At 35.6% G+C, this 15,010-nt stretch overlaps 9 protein-coding genes across 9 annotated transcripts; 4 read left to right on the forward strand and 5 right to left on the reverse strand.

The window, feature by feature from the left end:
* Window positions 1-101: 101 nt before the first annotated feature.
* Window positions 102-2,425, forward strand: FDP41_004719 (uncharacterized protein; the record flags this gene model as incomplete). Its single annotated transcript, XM_044708163.1, has 4 exons — window positions 102-479; window positions 681-1,709; window positions 1,816-2,042; window positions 2,149-2,425. The coding sequence occupies 4 exons, from the start codon at window positions 102-104 to the stop codon at window positions 2,423-2,425; spliced, it is 1,911 nt and encodes a 636-aa protein (XP_044560756.1).
* Window positions 2,426-2,785: 360 nt separating this feature from the next.
* On the forward strand, window positions 2,786-4,663 carry FDP41_004720 (uncharacterized protein; the record flags this gene model as incomplete). The annotated part of the gene is made up of 1 exon (XM_044708165.1): window positions 2,786-4,663. One exon carries the CDS (start codon window positions 2,786-2,788, stop codon window positions 4,661-4,663), a length of 1,878 nt encoding a protein of 625 aa, XP_044560757.1.
* Window positions 4,664-4,741: 78 nt separating this feature from the next.
* Window positions 4,742-6,583, reverse strand: FDP41_004721 (uncharacterized protein; the record flags this gene model as incomplete). Its single annotated transcript, XM_044708166.1, has 3 exons — window positions 4,742-6,144; window positions 6,331-6,407; window positions 6,570-6,583. The coding sequence occupies 3 exons, from the start codon at window positions 6,581-6,583 to the stop codon at window positions 4,742-4,744; spliced, it is 1,494 nt and encodes a 497-aa protein (XP_044560758.1).
* A 530-nt stretch (window positions 6,584-7,113) lies between these two features.
* On the reverse strand, window positions 7,114-7,365 carry FDP41_004722 (uncharacterized protein; the record flags this gene model as incomplete). The annotated part of the gene is made up of 1 exon (XM_044708167.1): window positions 7,114-7,365. One exon carries the CDS (start codon window positions 7,363-7,365, stop codon window positions 7,114-7,116), a length of 252 nt encoding a protein of 83 aa, XP_044560759.1.
* A 569-nt stretch (window positions 7,366-7,934) lies between these two features.
* On the forward strand, window positions 7,935-8,450 carry FDP41_004723 (uncharacterized protein; the record flags this gene model as incomplete). The annotated part of the gene is made up of 1 exon (XM_044708168.1): window positions 7,935-8,450. The coding sequence occupies one exon, from the start codon at window positions 7,935-7,937 to the stop codon at window positions 8,448-8,450; it is 516 nt and encodes a 171-aa protein (XP_044560760.1).
* Window positions 8,451-8,715: 265 nt separating this feature from the next.
* Window positions 8,716-9,854, reverse strand: FDP41_004724 (uncharacterized protein; the record flags this gene model as incomplete). The annotated part of the gene is made up of 5 exons (XM_044708169.1): window positions 8,716-8,942; window positions 9,072-9,312; window positions 9,474-9,542; window positions 9,707-9,778; window positions 9,852-9,854. 5 exons carry the CDS (start codon window positions 9,852-9,854, stop codon window positions 8,716-8,718), a joined length of 612 nt encoding a protein of 203 aa, XP_044560761.1.
* A 192-nt stretch (window positions 9,855-10,046) lies between these two features.
* On the forward strand, window positions 10,047-11,130 carry FDP41_004725 (uncharacterized protein; the record flags this gene model as incomplete). The annotated part of the gene is made up of 2 exons (XM_044708170.1): window positions 10,047-10,305; window positions 10,688-11,130. The coding sequence occupies 2 exons, from the start codon at window positions 10,047-10,049 to the stop codon at window positions 11,128-11,130; spliced, it is 702 nt and encodes a 233-aa protein (XP_044560762.1).
* A 245-nt stretch (window positions 11,131-11,375) lies between these two features.
* On the reverse strand, window positions 11,376-12,971 carry FDP41_004726 (uncharacterized protein; the record flags this gene model as incomplete). Its single annotated transcript, XM_044708171.1, has 1 exon — window positions 11,376-12,971. The coding sequence occupies one exon, from the start codon at window positions 12,969-12,971 to the stop codon at window positions 11,376-11,378; it is 1,596 nt and encodes a 531-aa protein (XP_044560763.1).
* Window positions 12,972-13,017: 46 nt separating this feature from the next.
* On the reverse strand, window positions 13,018-14,674 carry FDP41_004727 (uncharacterized protein; the record flags this gene model as incomplete). Its single annotated transcript, XM_044708172.1, has 2 exons — window positions 13,018-14,475; window positions 14,585-14,674. The coding sequence occupies 2 exons, from the start codon at window positions 14,672-14,674 to the stop codon at window positions 13,018-13,020; spliced, it is 1,548 nt and encodes a 515-aa protein (XP_044560764.1).
* Window positions 14,675-15,010: the final 336 nt, after the last annotated feature.

Below are 15,010 nucleotides of genomic sequence, written 5' to 3' on the forward strand. Positions count from 1 at the left end.
TCACCATGATGAAACTCTCGACTAAATAATCATCCTCTCAACTTGATCTCGTGGAGAAAAACCGTTACACAACTTTTGAGTTTTTAATTATATCAGAAAAAATGCATACGGGAGGGTCGACCTCGAACTTGCGGCCACAAACTTCTTCGGCATCATCAACGCCCTCCATCACTCCTTCATCGGGCACAAGTGGTGGTTCATCAACATCATCATCATCGAGCTCACCTTTTTATCCCAAAACTTTTGTTCCATCGAGTGGAGTGATGAGTAGTCTTGTTAGTAATGCTACTGTAGGATCAGCCCTATCAAATCAACGATCATGGATACCAAGTGGTGGTGCTGGTGATTCTTTTTCTACAAGTGGAAATGTGCAATCCTCTCATTCATCAAGTGGTACTTTTACACCATCATCACCCAGTAAATTGTCCTCTTCTTCGTTTGCTTATCAACCCAAAAGTTACGATCAAAATGTAAAAGCAGTAAGTTTAAAATTGGAGAATGAATTTCTCATCAATAAGTGACAAATCATTGGGTGTTTCAAATGTGCGAATACTATGGATTTCTCTGATTGCTGTTTTGGATCCGAATTACATTTTTGTTCATCTCGATGAATCAATGTCCGAATTATGGCCAATGTAATTTGAAACATTTCACTTTTTGAATCACCATGAATTGAACAGTCAACACAAACACTTCAACAACAATTCTCTCAAAAGAGAACTCAGTACAAACAGCAATACGAATTGCACCAACAGCATTTGGCGTATAAAAGAAACGCTCCTGGTCCTGTCACATCATCTCCACATTATCATCATCATAATAATCCAAACAACAACAGTTCAACAGCATCCTATATTTTCACACCTGGAGATAGTGATTTCCTTTCTGGCTCTTCCTCTAAATCAGCTTACCGTGCTATTCACAACTTTTTTGCGAATGATTCCATCAGAAACATTCTTTTGAATCGTAATTTTCTAAATTATGTTCAATCTTTGGACGATTTGGATGAGGAAACTCAAAATCAAGGATCTGTTTCTGAAAAATTGTCCCAAATTCCAAGCTTTATTGATCAATATCACTCACTTTTTCCATTAGATTGTAATTTTTTTAATGATTTTTCGGATCAAGAAAATTATGCTTTTGGAGAGTCATTCAGAGTTATAGACTCGATGACAGCAAGTCCCTGTTGCATGAGACGTATTAGCGCGCATCAATTAATTTTCGAGCAGGCTTACAGTTTTGTAGAGCCATGGTTCAAAATTAGACATCCTAACATTGTTTCCCTTAAAAATCTTATCACTACAGATCAATTTGGAACCAACAATGACCTTTTATTTATTTACGATTTTTGTGCTGGAGCAGAAACATTGGAAGAACACTTTTTTATTGAGACATCTAGGGCACCTTCAGAGGCTGTATTGTGGAGCTTGTTGTGCCAAGTTGTGAGCGCTCTTAGAGAAATTCATTCACACAATCTTGCGTATAGAACATTTGCACCAAACAAAATTTTGATTCTTCCAGGAACACATAAGAGATTCAAATTGAATTGTATGGGAATGCGACACACACTAGATCCCACAGAGGACGACATTGCCAAGCAACAACAGAAAGATTTTAAGCAGTTGGGTACATTGATTGTCGAATTAATTTGTACACTAAAGGACTTACCTGAATCGCAAGATAGCCTATCATTATTAACTTCCCATGAGGTAGGTGATACTAGTGATTTTTGGAAGGATCCCATACAATATCGTATGGTCTTTGAAAATTTTGATTAATCATTGCATGTGACTTATGACCATGCCTACAAAAAAGAACACTGCCAAGTATTCCCAAGAATTGATTGATATAATCACCTATCTCTTGCAAGGAGAGGTTGACATTAATACCTTAATTTCAAAACTTGCAATTCGATATATCGATGAATTATCCAACGCCTATGGGTATGCCGATAGCCTGGAAAACGAGCTTGCCAAAGAGCTAGAAAATGGTCGATTATTCAGGATACTTGTCAAGTTGAATTTTGTTGCACAGCATGAAGAGTACGTGTACTACTGTAATTTTTGTTTTTCTTTTCACACTCAACAATATTATTCATCCTATGGACACCTTCGCCATTTGAATATTCACACATTTCATTAACAACAGTTTCGAGTACAGCACTAAAAACAGACAAGGAGTTGCCGATCGACAAATGATCAAATTATTCCTTGATTATTTATTCGTTCAAGTTTCTGACTCCAATCAGTGCATTCTAGATTTTGGACACATTGTTGAAACATTAAACAAGTTAGACGCTGGAATCAATGAGAAAGTATTACTAATGAGCCGTGACGAACAATCCCTGATTGTCGTTACCTACAAGGATCTTAAAAGTTCCATTAAGACTCAATTTTCAAACCTTCTCCGAAAGAATAAAGTATAAAACAATCCTCTCGTCGAGATCTACTTCATCGTGTCATGTTGGAGATGAATCAGCGGCAGTTTGTTGAATGATCAATTTGTTTCTTCTTTACAAAAAAAATTATTTGATTCATCACACTTGTACCGAAATTGATCTTCCGAATAGAGTTTTTATTTATACCGTACACCGAGAAGTCGGCATCATTAACGTCCAATCATTCAACATAGAAATCATCCTATCAACTCTACTCTATTACTGGCTTATCATTGACTCGCGCAAGAGTTTTCAAGAACACTAACGTTATCATTGATTTAAAAACATTTCATCATCTCTACTATAAATAATTTGTAAATTATTATTGTTGTTGTTTGAAAATTGAGAATGCAACAACAAACACATAACAACACATCCATGATGATGACGGATGAAGATAGTGCTGAACATCACAATAATCATTTCCACTCCATCAAAACCTCCACCAACAAATCTTCTTCGGAACATGTAAATAGAAAAGATCTTGTTCGGATCATCATCCAAGCCTTACATTCTCTAGATTATAATCAATCCGCTGCTGAATTAGAGAAAGAATCTGGAATTGAATATCTCTCCAAAGACATTGTAAAATTACGTGAGAGTATTCTGAAAGGTTTATGGAATGAATGTATATCTATTGTGGATGATATTTTGAATCAATCCAATTGCAAGAACACTCAAATGGTTAAATATCACATCTACAAACAAAAGTATTTGGAGTTGTTGGAGAATGGAGAAATTGAGGAGGCTTTGAAAACATTGAGGAATGAATTAACACCCATGAGTTTGCAATCTTCTGCAAATCCATCCTTGAAAAACAGCACCATCAGTAATGTTAGTGATGGAATGGATTCTGTGTCAAGTGTTGCGAATTACAACAACAACAACACCACGAACACTGTCACACTAGACAAGTCCTCGCTCATGACTTTACAACAATTACAAATGCTTTCAAGCTTGTTGTTGTGCCCAGATCCTCAATCGTTGAAAAAGAGTGCTTCTTGGGATGGTAAGAATGGAACCTCGAGAAGGCAACTATTGGAAGAAATTGAAAAATATATTTCTCCATCCTTACTCATTCCAGAAAATAGATTGGAAAATCTTTTATTAATGGCTGTTAAAAGTCAAAAAAGTAATGATCCCATGTTAATTTATGATGATGAAGATGGAGATGTCATGCATGATGCACATGATGATGGTATTCCTCTCCTCAATGATGATTCATTTAAGAAGAGTTCCTCAATCGCCATACCCTCTAAATTGTTATGTACATTAGATGATCATATCGATGAAATTTGGTTTTGTAAATTTTCACATAATGGAGAATGGTTGGCTACCACTGGAATTGACTCGTCTCTATTGGTGTACAAGGTTTCGAATATTATTTCAGTGGCCACTCAGTCGTCATCCTCTCAAAATCTTGAAAACTCTTCAATGATCTATACACACAATCTAAAACAAAATGGTCATGTACTTTCATTGAGTTTTTCGCCAGATGATAGATTTATCTTGACAGCAACCTCAGAGAATGAAATTTCAGTTTGGGACACTGTGGATGGAAAGTTAGTTTCTTCTTCTAAAAAATCAGTACCCATTGTTGCATGCTTGTGGACGGATGACGGCTCTTCATACATGGCTGTGACAGGAGAGAAGAATTCTCATATTTTGATTTGGGATATGTCGTCGGTGGTGTCCACAAGCAATGGAGGAAGCAACCATGCTCTGAGTGACTCGATCAAGTTGGACACTCGAATACAAGATGCCACCTATATGGGCAACGATAAGATTATTCTTGCCTCCTATGACAAACAGATCATTATTTACAGTTTGAGAGAGAAGAAGATTGTGGAGCGATTCCTCGAGAGCGATTATGTTGTATCGCTCTTGATAAGCAATAACCGAAGATTTTTACTCGTGTGCTTGGCCTCTGAGGAGGAAGAACCCTCTGAAATGCATCTGTGGGATATTGTAGAAAAGAGGATCGCTGTCACCTATAAGGGACATAAGCAAACTCGATTTGTGTTAAGGCCAACTTTTATTGGGCATGAATATGTTGCTTGTGGAAGTGAAGACTCAAAAATTTATATTTGGAATTCAAAGACAGGTCAACTGCAGGACACTCTGTTGAGTCATATTAATGTTGTGAATTGTGTTTCCTGGAACAAGCATTTTCAAATACTGGCCTCATGTAGTGACGATGCTACCGTCAAAATATGGTCCAATTAATGGTTAATAAAAGAACAAAGAGAAAACCATGATTTGATGCATTCAATCTTAACATCCATTTAATATTTATAATTAATATTATAATTCTTCATCAATCTGTATTTCAGAAGGATTCAACAACTTTTCTGACACAACCACCTGATCCAACAGTTCAAAACTTGATGAGACAGCCAATTTTTGGGACAAAATCATGGCTTCTAGAGTAGACAATGTCTTAATTGCTCTCTCATCATGGGGATACAGCTTGAATTTTACATAGAAATGTGACCTGTATCCATTTGGTAACGCTCGAACTGGAAACAGTTTCTTCTGAGAAAGTAAGTCTTGTCTGAATTTTGCATCTTTTTCTTGTCTTTGCAGGGTCAATAACCTTTGTGTCTCAATATTCTCGAGTGCTCGATTTTTAACTTGCTCTTTTTTCGAGAGCCACTCATTTCCAAATGATTCAACTTCTCTGGCATACTTGTCCCAATGCTCCTCCAATACTGAACGATATTCTTTGAAAATCTTTGGATATAAAATTGTTTTCTTGAATGTAATTTGTTGCTCTCGGCAGGAACTAAATCGTTTTTCCATTTCGAGGTCATAAAGGATACTTCTGGTGTGAATTAAATGCTCGCCAGGTACTTTGCTAACAAATATTTCTTCATTACTCTTAAGTGCAATGTCCAAAAATTCTTGATTCATAATTTCTGGGGCAATGATATGCAAAAGAGCAGAAGAAATCATTTTTCTAATTTGATGTTGTAAAAATCCATTACCAGATAGTTTGATTCTGATTGCCCATTCCTCGTGGTTGTTGTCACATTTTACTCGAGTAGGAGAGGCAAAGCAATGATAGATTTGTCTCAAAATAGGTTCGCCATCATTACTTGCGCTTGGTAAGGTAAAATTATGAAACGAATGATAACCTTCAAATTGATTCAAAATATAATTTAACTTTTCGCAAATTACTTGCAATAATAGAGAGGTCTTTTTCTCCTCTTCTAGTTGGTATATGTCCTCATTCGCTATTTTCAATCTCAATAAATCCAAAATTTTGTCCTCTTTCTGAGGAGATGAATCAAATTGTTTCACGAGATTTAGAATGATTTGAAACGGCAGAATGTATTCATAACCACGTATGACTACCAATGAACGAGTATTGACTCTTCTGGAAATGACCTCCACTCGGAATGCTTTCAAATTAGAATCTGGAAATTGTTGTACTTGCTGATAATTATTCATTGTTAATGGTACTTGTTCATTCTCACTTTTAGAATTAATCATTTGTTGAATCGAGTCCGCAAAGGATTCTGTTGCCTTCTCATCCGATCGATTCACAGCAGACTCCACCTTGAGAGATATGAAATTAGCCAATGAATGAACTCCTTTATCCGTTCTCGTACTTCTATCAAGCCTTAAATGTTCCGGATTCAAATAATTATTTTCTTTTAGGAGATGATGGTTGAAAAGCCTTTTTGCAATAATTCCTTCAATGGCTATGTCATAATGAAACAATGAATGGCGAGTGTATTGGGAAGGATCATGAACAATCAGAAACATGAGAATGTGTTGTTTGGAATTGAGGTTATCATTCAACAACGAAATATTAAAGTATGACAATTTGTAAATGAGTAACAATAAAAAACGAATCATGTATGCTTAGAGTTGTAGAAATTACATACTATATTCGGGGGCAATAGTTGATTGAATTTGAGAGCCCTTCAAACCGAATCCACAATATCCAACATAGGTCAGAATTCTTTGATTCAAGTAAATGATTTTTGTTTCCGGTGAATGTATATATCGATATATATTGTTGAAAATTTCAATTCATCACCATCGTGTTTGTCATCATCGTATTCCGATGCATATATATATTCCATGTTGTTTTGGCTCCATGTTTCATTACATCATCACGAACCTTCGTTTTGTCATTATTTTTTTGATTTATAGACAAAGATGACAATGATCAATTTTGGAGTTGTCTTCAACAAACAAAACGAGATTTTGAATTTATGTTTTGAGAGATTACTCATTGTCATCTTAGTGGTCAATAAAAGAACAATAATAATGGAATTTGAAAGTGCATTTAAATAACATTATTTTCAATGTGGAACGTACTCAAATAGAGAGTAAATTAGTTGCATTTCACCTCAACTTGATTCTCTCCAAGACTATAATATGAAACTACACAGTTGTGGACCTATTCATTGCCTTTCGAGTCAATCAATCATCGTTTCAGCGTTTAACTGGTAAACCTTCCAATTATTACTTTATTAATATCTACTTTCTTCTTCTCGTGAGTGTGTGAATTTTACAATTGCAATGTTGGAAAAAAGTTGATTCCACACAATTTTTAGTACCAGTCTTCGGATGGTAGTATTGTCGGAATGTTGTGAATTCACATTCACAACTCCACCACCCATGAAAGATCAATTTAAAAAATTAATAAATTAATTTTCAAATTAATTCGTATCGTGATGAATAAATCTTGGTGTTCGTTTTTTGTACATTAATTTACTTTGACAGGAGGCACATGCAAGAAACTTGTTGCTCTCCATTCCGCATGCTCCACATTTATACATCACAATTGGTTTATATTTTTCCTCTCGTTTCTTATTTTCAATAACAAATGGATTCGGAGATGTATTTGCTTTGAATGGTTTAATCGAAGGCATCATGGTTGGAGGAGTAGCTGAGGAGTATGATTGTTCCATTTTTTTGTTTACATTGTAAAAATCACCTAACTACGAACTCTATGAGCAAGTATAACAATCCATCATGAATAATTATAAACTATTGAAACATCTACTGAAGAAGAGGTGTTTCAATGTGAGACAAGGAACAGTATGATGATTTGTTCTATGGATGATATTTCATTAAAAAAAATTAACCATAATTGGGTCGTTCGGAATTTGTTTCTTTTAGGGAAAGGTTTCAGTTGGTGCAACAATAGCTGCCATGTCATTTAGCCTCCTCATCATCATGATGACATATAACCTGCCTACCCACTGAAGATTGTGTGATTATTCAAGGTTGTGCACCAGATCTGACTCGGAGGAAAGCCACTCTCATATATATTGTTCTTCAAAAACCTTTTGAATTTTATAACGCTTTGAGAGGCTTTTCATCACGAGGACGAAAAAAAGAAAAAAATACTGCTCTTCACAAGAAGACTTTCGGAATTGACTCTCTCGTTTGCTTTTTTCAATTCCTCCTTCAATCATCATCATTTCTACTCTTTGAAAATAATTGACAGCTCTTGTACTACTCGGTAAACTGGAAAATGCCCTTGTATGAACTCGTTTATTTAGTAAATGCTAAAGCTGCTTTACCTACAGTTGCACAAGTGATGAAGCGAAATGCTCAAGTGGTTTTTGAAAACAATGGAGTCATCCGTCGTTTGGACAATATGGGAATTTTACCTCTTGCTTATCCCATGTACAGACACAGAGACAAACATTACAAGGGAAGATGGATTATGATGCTCTTCGATGGCTCACCAACTTGCGTTCAGCAACTCAATGAACAAATTAGAAAGGACCAACAAGTATTCCGTTGGGCCTTCTATAAACAAAAGGATCAATTCAGACAATCATATGATGAACAAATTATTCATGGCTCAATGTATAAAGGAGAGGATGTTAACTTTACTCCACAAAACTCTGCAAAATTGGAAACTAAGAATATTACTTCTCAAACGATAGGAGTTCATGATGATGAATTACTCATTCAAAGCATATTGAACGAGGAGGTTGCTAAACTTGCATCGGAACCTCAACAACAAGAAAAACAACAATAATTGTTGGAGTTTTATATGATTCTTGGATATCAACAAACTTCCTCATCATCATAACGATTTGGAGACGATTTGAAATGCTCCGATGCTTCTACCTTCTTTCTTCCTTCCCACTTTTCTTCCAAATAAAACAATAATCTGGCGTATGTTCTTTTGAAGTGTCCATTCTTGTTTGCTTGAACGCTGACTTGAAATGAGGGTTTTATTGCTTGTCAAATACAAGTGCCTGAGAAACAACACGTGAATGTGAGGTTGATAAGCATGCTATTTATTTCATGTACTCTTCCATGAGTTGTCTTACATCTTTCAATTCATTGTACAAAATTCTGAACTTGTCTGCCGACAATTCAAATCGTTCGTGGGTGACAACAGAACCATGCTCTTCAGAGTGAAGAATTTTCAAGTTGAGCTGTACAGTTGGTTCATTCATTGACTTGAGGGTTGATGAGGACAAGACTAAATCTACTCGCCATTTCAATTCATCGATTTTTGGCACTGTTTGAGGCCGTTCAGTATTGTTGAACAAAGTGTGAAGCCCGCGGCCACGAGTTCAACCACGGTTCATTAAGAATTCAAAGCAAATTGAGCTAAATAATGTTGACATGACAATTTCTATCCACTTACATCTCAAAGTTTTTGTCTTGAAATGTTGAACAAGTTTGTCCTTATTCGATTTATAGGATCGACAGAGAGACTCACTGCTTTCTTTCGGTAAACCAATTTGTTGTAATTCCAATGAAAGTTGTTGCTCTTCAATATCAAATCTTGCAGCGTTAGAAATTATAAATAATATGGATGCAATAGCACTTTTCACTTCTTTGATGTCCTTGCATGCACCTTCGGTTCTTTTCAGTGCCTTATCATACTATATTTCAGAATGAATTCATAAAATTAACAATGATATTGCCAATGTTGAACACAGGTTTTTTCAATTTGAATTCACATGATAGTGTTCCACAAATTATTTCATTCGTCATGATCGAATTAATAATTTTGATGTCATTCGTGAAATTTTCATCAACCTACGTCAAATATTTCCGCTTCACAAATTTCCTTCATAATTGCAATCGAGAGAAACTTTAACTGAACGGAAGACTTTTAAAGTGAGCGAGAGCAAGAATAATAACAATGACACCAATGATGTTGTCCATCCACACAAGAATGATGTGAAAATTCGTGTTTCACACGAAACATCCCAATTCAGATGAAATTAGAAAAATCTAACAAGGTTCATGAAATTTTGAAACTCTTAAACATACAATATTAGACAGGATGGCCACATTAGCCAAAAGCCAATCAGGTGCGTCCAATCCTCCACAGAAATGAAATCTCTAAATTCCGAATTATAATTTATAATCATCACAATCATCACCGGCATCTGAGATCAACAACTCTCAAACCTACCATCTTTGATAAGAGTTTTCAATAATAATATAACAAATTAATCAGCAAGTTGGAAAGGTTCTTTAATTGATGATCTTCAACACGACGCGATGATGATCAATTTCCTCTCAAAATTCAAGTCTTCTTCTCTCTTTCGGATAATGATGATGAAAGAAACCAAAAATTTGTTGAAAAAGAAATTTTTTTGATAGAAAAATGCTTCGTTCCTTTGCTTTGAAGGCTTCTCCAGTGAAGAAGGTTTCTGCCACTTCCTCTCTTAGAGTGTTATGTGTTTGTTCCAACATGAATAACAACAACAACATTTTACATGGCATTAATACTCATTCTTCTTCGGGAGTTTGGACTATTGGAGTAGCCACAAGAGAGAACAATAATTTACGATTTTATGCTGAAGAGCAAAGACAAAAGCATCCAAAGAGTAAACAAGGAAAGGAATCGAATTTTAAACGACTCTGTAAGTAGGAGTAGCGGAAAATACCAAATTCAAGTCATCATCACCATTTTCATCCCTATATCAACATAACAACATCATCAAATTTACTGCTTCTGATACCTATTTCATCATCATATGAACATTATAATATTAATACTTTTGAATTCCTCGTATTTTGATATGGCTTTTACGTGAATTATTAAATACCAATATGGTAAATACAATGTTCATATCTTCTCCATCATCATTACGGACCGACCTAACTTGGCAAAACTCTCGGCATGAATCATCATTGTTTAACACTTGTTCGGAACAACAATAACAACAACTGTAACATTCGAAATTGATACTTTGAAAATGTTATTCATCCTAATGTCATGGTCGACATCTTTAATCACAATAGCCCACGAAGAATGTGTTCAAGTTTATGATTATTGGAAGAATCAAGGCAAACAACTTAATTTCACTTTCTATAGACAATTCATACAACACTGCAATAACCTATGCTGGGAAAAACCAGAATATCTTGAAAAGGCTTTCTCAATTGCAGAAGATATGAAAAAAGATGGAATAGAATGGAACCGTGAAGTTTACTTTATGTTGATTCAATGTTGCGTTCGTACAAGAAAACCAGAGAATTTGGACAAAGGATTTGCCCTCAAGGAAGAAATGGAAAAACGAGGAATTACATCTTCTCAATTAATTTACAATACTCTAATTAGAGGATGTGCCCTTCTTGACCAAAAAGAAAGAGCAAAACCACTTTTTGAAGATTTAATGAAATTGAAAGAAGTCCCTGCGGGAATTAAATTCGAAGATGTTTACAAACATTTGAAGGAATTGTAAATCAAGTCACCATAGAACAAATTCAGCTGAATCATATAATTTAAGACTACAATCTAGAGGAAAGTAAAAAACCTGTTGTTGAAATGAGGAGAATATGCTTTTTAGCAGCATTCGAACGACAGCCACTCATGGATGAGCTTTGGTTACCAAGAGCAGTTTTAAATCTAAGAGAAAATCTTCTTTTGACAAATCTTAAACACGATTTATTCCTCATCATGCTTTTAAACACCACAAATCATCTATGATTACACAACATCATCGTCTTGTGATGGCGCAAATTCATTCACAACAACAGAATCCAAACCAGGAACAGCTGCTCTAATTTCTCGCTGCTCCAATTCCTTACGTTGCTTTTCTTCAAAGAACAAATCGCTTGTATCAACCTCTTCTCCTTGGTATTCCCTTAGAGTCACTAAAAAGTCACGCAAGCAATTTGTGAATTCCTTCTCTTGATGAATGTATCCAAAGAGAGTTATGATGAATTGTTGTAAATATTGGGAATTGAGGTTGTTAAAGCTTTCAATTAAAATATCATGGATATGCTTCTTGACAAATAAATCGTTTGGTACTTGTTGATTTTCAGTAAGTGGTACCGTGATCTTGTTGGTAGCAATTACATAAAGTAAATGGTGAATAATAGTGGTTTGCATCTTGAAACCAGACTGATGCAATGTATCTGTGTAAATATAAAGAACATCATCAAGAATGGGAATGTAGAATTTGCTATAAAATTCATTCCTCAGTCCATCATTATTAAGGTGTTCAATGTTGGAAAGCATATCTTGTAAAATGCCGAGTCCTGTCTCGAATATATTTCTGTGAGTGTGTTTGAGAGCCCATAGAATCGAGTCGACAATCAATTTGAATCCATTTGGAGGAATGTGCAAGAATGATTGGAAGCAATTCTTGTTGATCGACTTTAACAGTGTGAAAAGATTCATTCTGTGCTCAGGATAATCCTCAAAGTTCGTTGTAATCATTGGAAGTGTACATTCAAGCACATATTCTAAAATAGTTGGAAGGTAGTGATCGATAGCTGTTTGAAGTTTGTCCATGGCCACAGAAAGGAGAGTCAATACTTGAGGATCTTTTGCATCAGGCACGCTTGCCTTGTAGTCACCAAGAGTGGCATCCAAAAGTGGAGGTAAGAATGAAGTGACTAACATTTGAGTATCGTCAGTGTTGGCAATAAACATTTCCACTAACTTTAAGGTTTCTCTCTTAATTGCTCGCATTGCTCTGACATTACTGTGGGAGGCTGCTCTTGTACCAATCTTTTGAATTTCATCAGAAATGAATTGGCTGTATGCCTTGTACACGGACAACATGTCTCTAAAGATGAATTTCATTTGATGAATGAAGGCATGTCCAACTGATTTACATGTAGCAACGTTGGTTTTCAAAATATTTGTCAATTCTTTCAATACTATAGTGTCGGCAAGAGATTGAACATTTTGTGCAGCATGAGACATGATGGCTTGCCATTTTGTGTTGGGCATAGACATGAGCATTTGAAGAAGTCGCTCTTGATCAGCTGGTAAAGCTGCCTGAATCATGTAACCAACGCCTTCATAGAAAACGTGAATGTGTGCAGGTTCTAGATCCGAAATGTTAGATTTCAAGTTTCTGAGGATTCTCTCAAGAAACATGATATCTTCTCCCTGATGTCGTTGCACAAACTTCCTTTTACATTTTTGAGCGAGTTTCACAAAGGTTTCACAGGCCATTTCTTGCACTCCAGGGAACTTTTCATGCATAAATTCAAATAATTTGTTCACGACAGTTTGTAAAAACTTCCAGTGTGCAATCAAAAATCTAGGATATTGACCCACGACATACATGATATTGGAGGCCACCACAGCTTTGTTTTCTTTGCCCTTTTTCATCTCACACATGTTCAACAAATCCTTGATTACGGTCACTACAAATCTCTTTTCGTCTTTTTTCCTCCATAGCACCACTGATTGAACCAATAGCCCAACACAAGGTGTTCAAATTATGCCAAGACCATTCATATCCATTGAGCTGAGCACGTAGTTTCTCCAACATGATTTTCTCAGTATCTATATAATCCAAGTGAGTCAAATAAATTAAAGCTTCACGCATGCTCTTGTACAGTTGAATGGCATCAACATCTTTCATGTACTCTTTCACAATCTGTCCATTTTCATCCTCAACAATGATCACTTCCTCTGGTTTGGCCATCTTTGAGACCATTACTAGTCTTACTTGTGAGAGGATTCGTGAATAAATTGCTTTTCTTGCAGAGGTAGGTCTATTAAGCATGAGAGGTTCATAGAGTGTGGTTTGATTTGCCTTCTTCTCAGAGAAATACAAATCTCTTGAAAAATAAATCCAATAATCGAGGCAATTCTTGAAAATTTCGGTTTCATCTACCTTGGAAATTTCAACAAGATATTGATGGCCCTCGAGTACAAGCTGTGTATGCTGATCCTTCTCTACAACAGCCAAGTGGTTTGTGAAGAATGATGTTAAAAAGAGGCCTAAAATTTGGACGAACTTTTGGTCATAGTCGCTTCCATTCTTGTATGCGCTCGGTAAATTGGTACTTGGTGGAAGGATATTTGGCATCACCCGCATAACAAAAACAAAGATTAATTCAAACTTTTCATCATATTTTGGTTCTACCATGCTTACAATTTCAGTGAGACAACTCAGTGTATCATTTCTGAACTGTTGGACCGGCAAAAATTTGGTAATTAGAACTTCTAGCATATTCGTTTCAAAAATGTAAGGGCGAGGAATCCAATTCAAAAATCGCAATAAAGTTTGTAACGTGGCACTAAGAAGTGATGGTTTTTGTGCGCCCTGTAGAATGGCCTCACAAAGTTGATAAATTAAGGAAAATTCATTTCGGAAGCTTTCGCTGAGTTGGGTCATCTTTTTGAGAGTCATTTTTCCTGCTGAAAAGTCGAACACTTCCTCACTCAAAAGCTTGAGAATATTCATGTTGTTTTCGCATAGGTTTTCATTTGAAGGACTCGAGTTGACAATTTCGGGAATAAAATTACGCCAATTTTGAGGCCATTCTTGTTTCACAATTGCTACAAGAACTTCGTTAAGCTTATTGATGAATAGCTTGTGACTTCTAAAGTAAGCCTCATCTTTCGAGCAATTAATCACAGTAATCACAATAAAGTTTTTCACTCCTTCTCGTTCATCTTGAGGAAGAATTTTCCATCTTGTTTGAACAACTTTAAGCAATACTTGAAGAGCAAAAAACTTTGAGTTTTCATTATTTGATGTTTCCAATATTTGCTTGACTCGGGTCCAAGCGCTTGGATGTTCTTGAAACTGAGTAAGTACTCTTTGCGCTGATTGGATCTATTTGTTGAAAAGTAAGATTTTAATAGTCATGTGTTGTTGGTGTAGTTGATATGAAGTAATGAGGTTCATGTCAGATTGATGAGTTTGAGTTTAAGTTCGAACTTACCTCTTGAGGAGAACCTCTGTACAGGCAATCAATGACCATATCTAAGAGGCCAACATTGAAAGGGTCATTAAAATTTAATATAGCTTCCATATTGATGATGATGATAAAACTAAAATTATATGGAGATGGATATAATTGATGATGGATTCGGTCGCACTCTGAAGATATGTAGGATGTTTTGAATCTACAAATACTACCAAATAGTGTAGGATGTTTAGTTACCAAATAAGTGTGTTAATACTATTATAATGTTCTAAATTCAATCTCCGAAGTTTCTTGTTTTCTTCGGCTTTCAAAAAAAACGATGATGAAACTCGACCGAGAGGGACAAGATAGCTGAAGAATTTTTTTAAAAAAAATTTTGCCCGCCTTGAAAAATTCCTAACGTTACTTTTTCCCTCTGGAATTCCCTCGACTGGAATTTTT

The sequence above is a fragment of the Naegleria fowleri genome (genome assembly GCF_008403515.1).
Source record: "Naegleria fowleri strain ATCC 30894 chromosome Unknown tig41, whole genome shotgun sequence".
NCBI classification, from domain to species: domain Eukaryota; phylum Heterolobosea; class Eutetramitea; order Acrasida; family Naegleriidae; genus Naegleria; species Naegleria fowleri.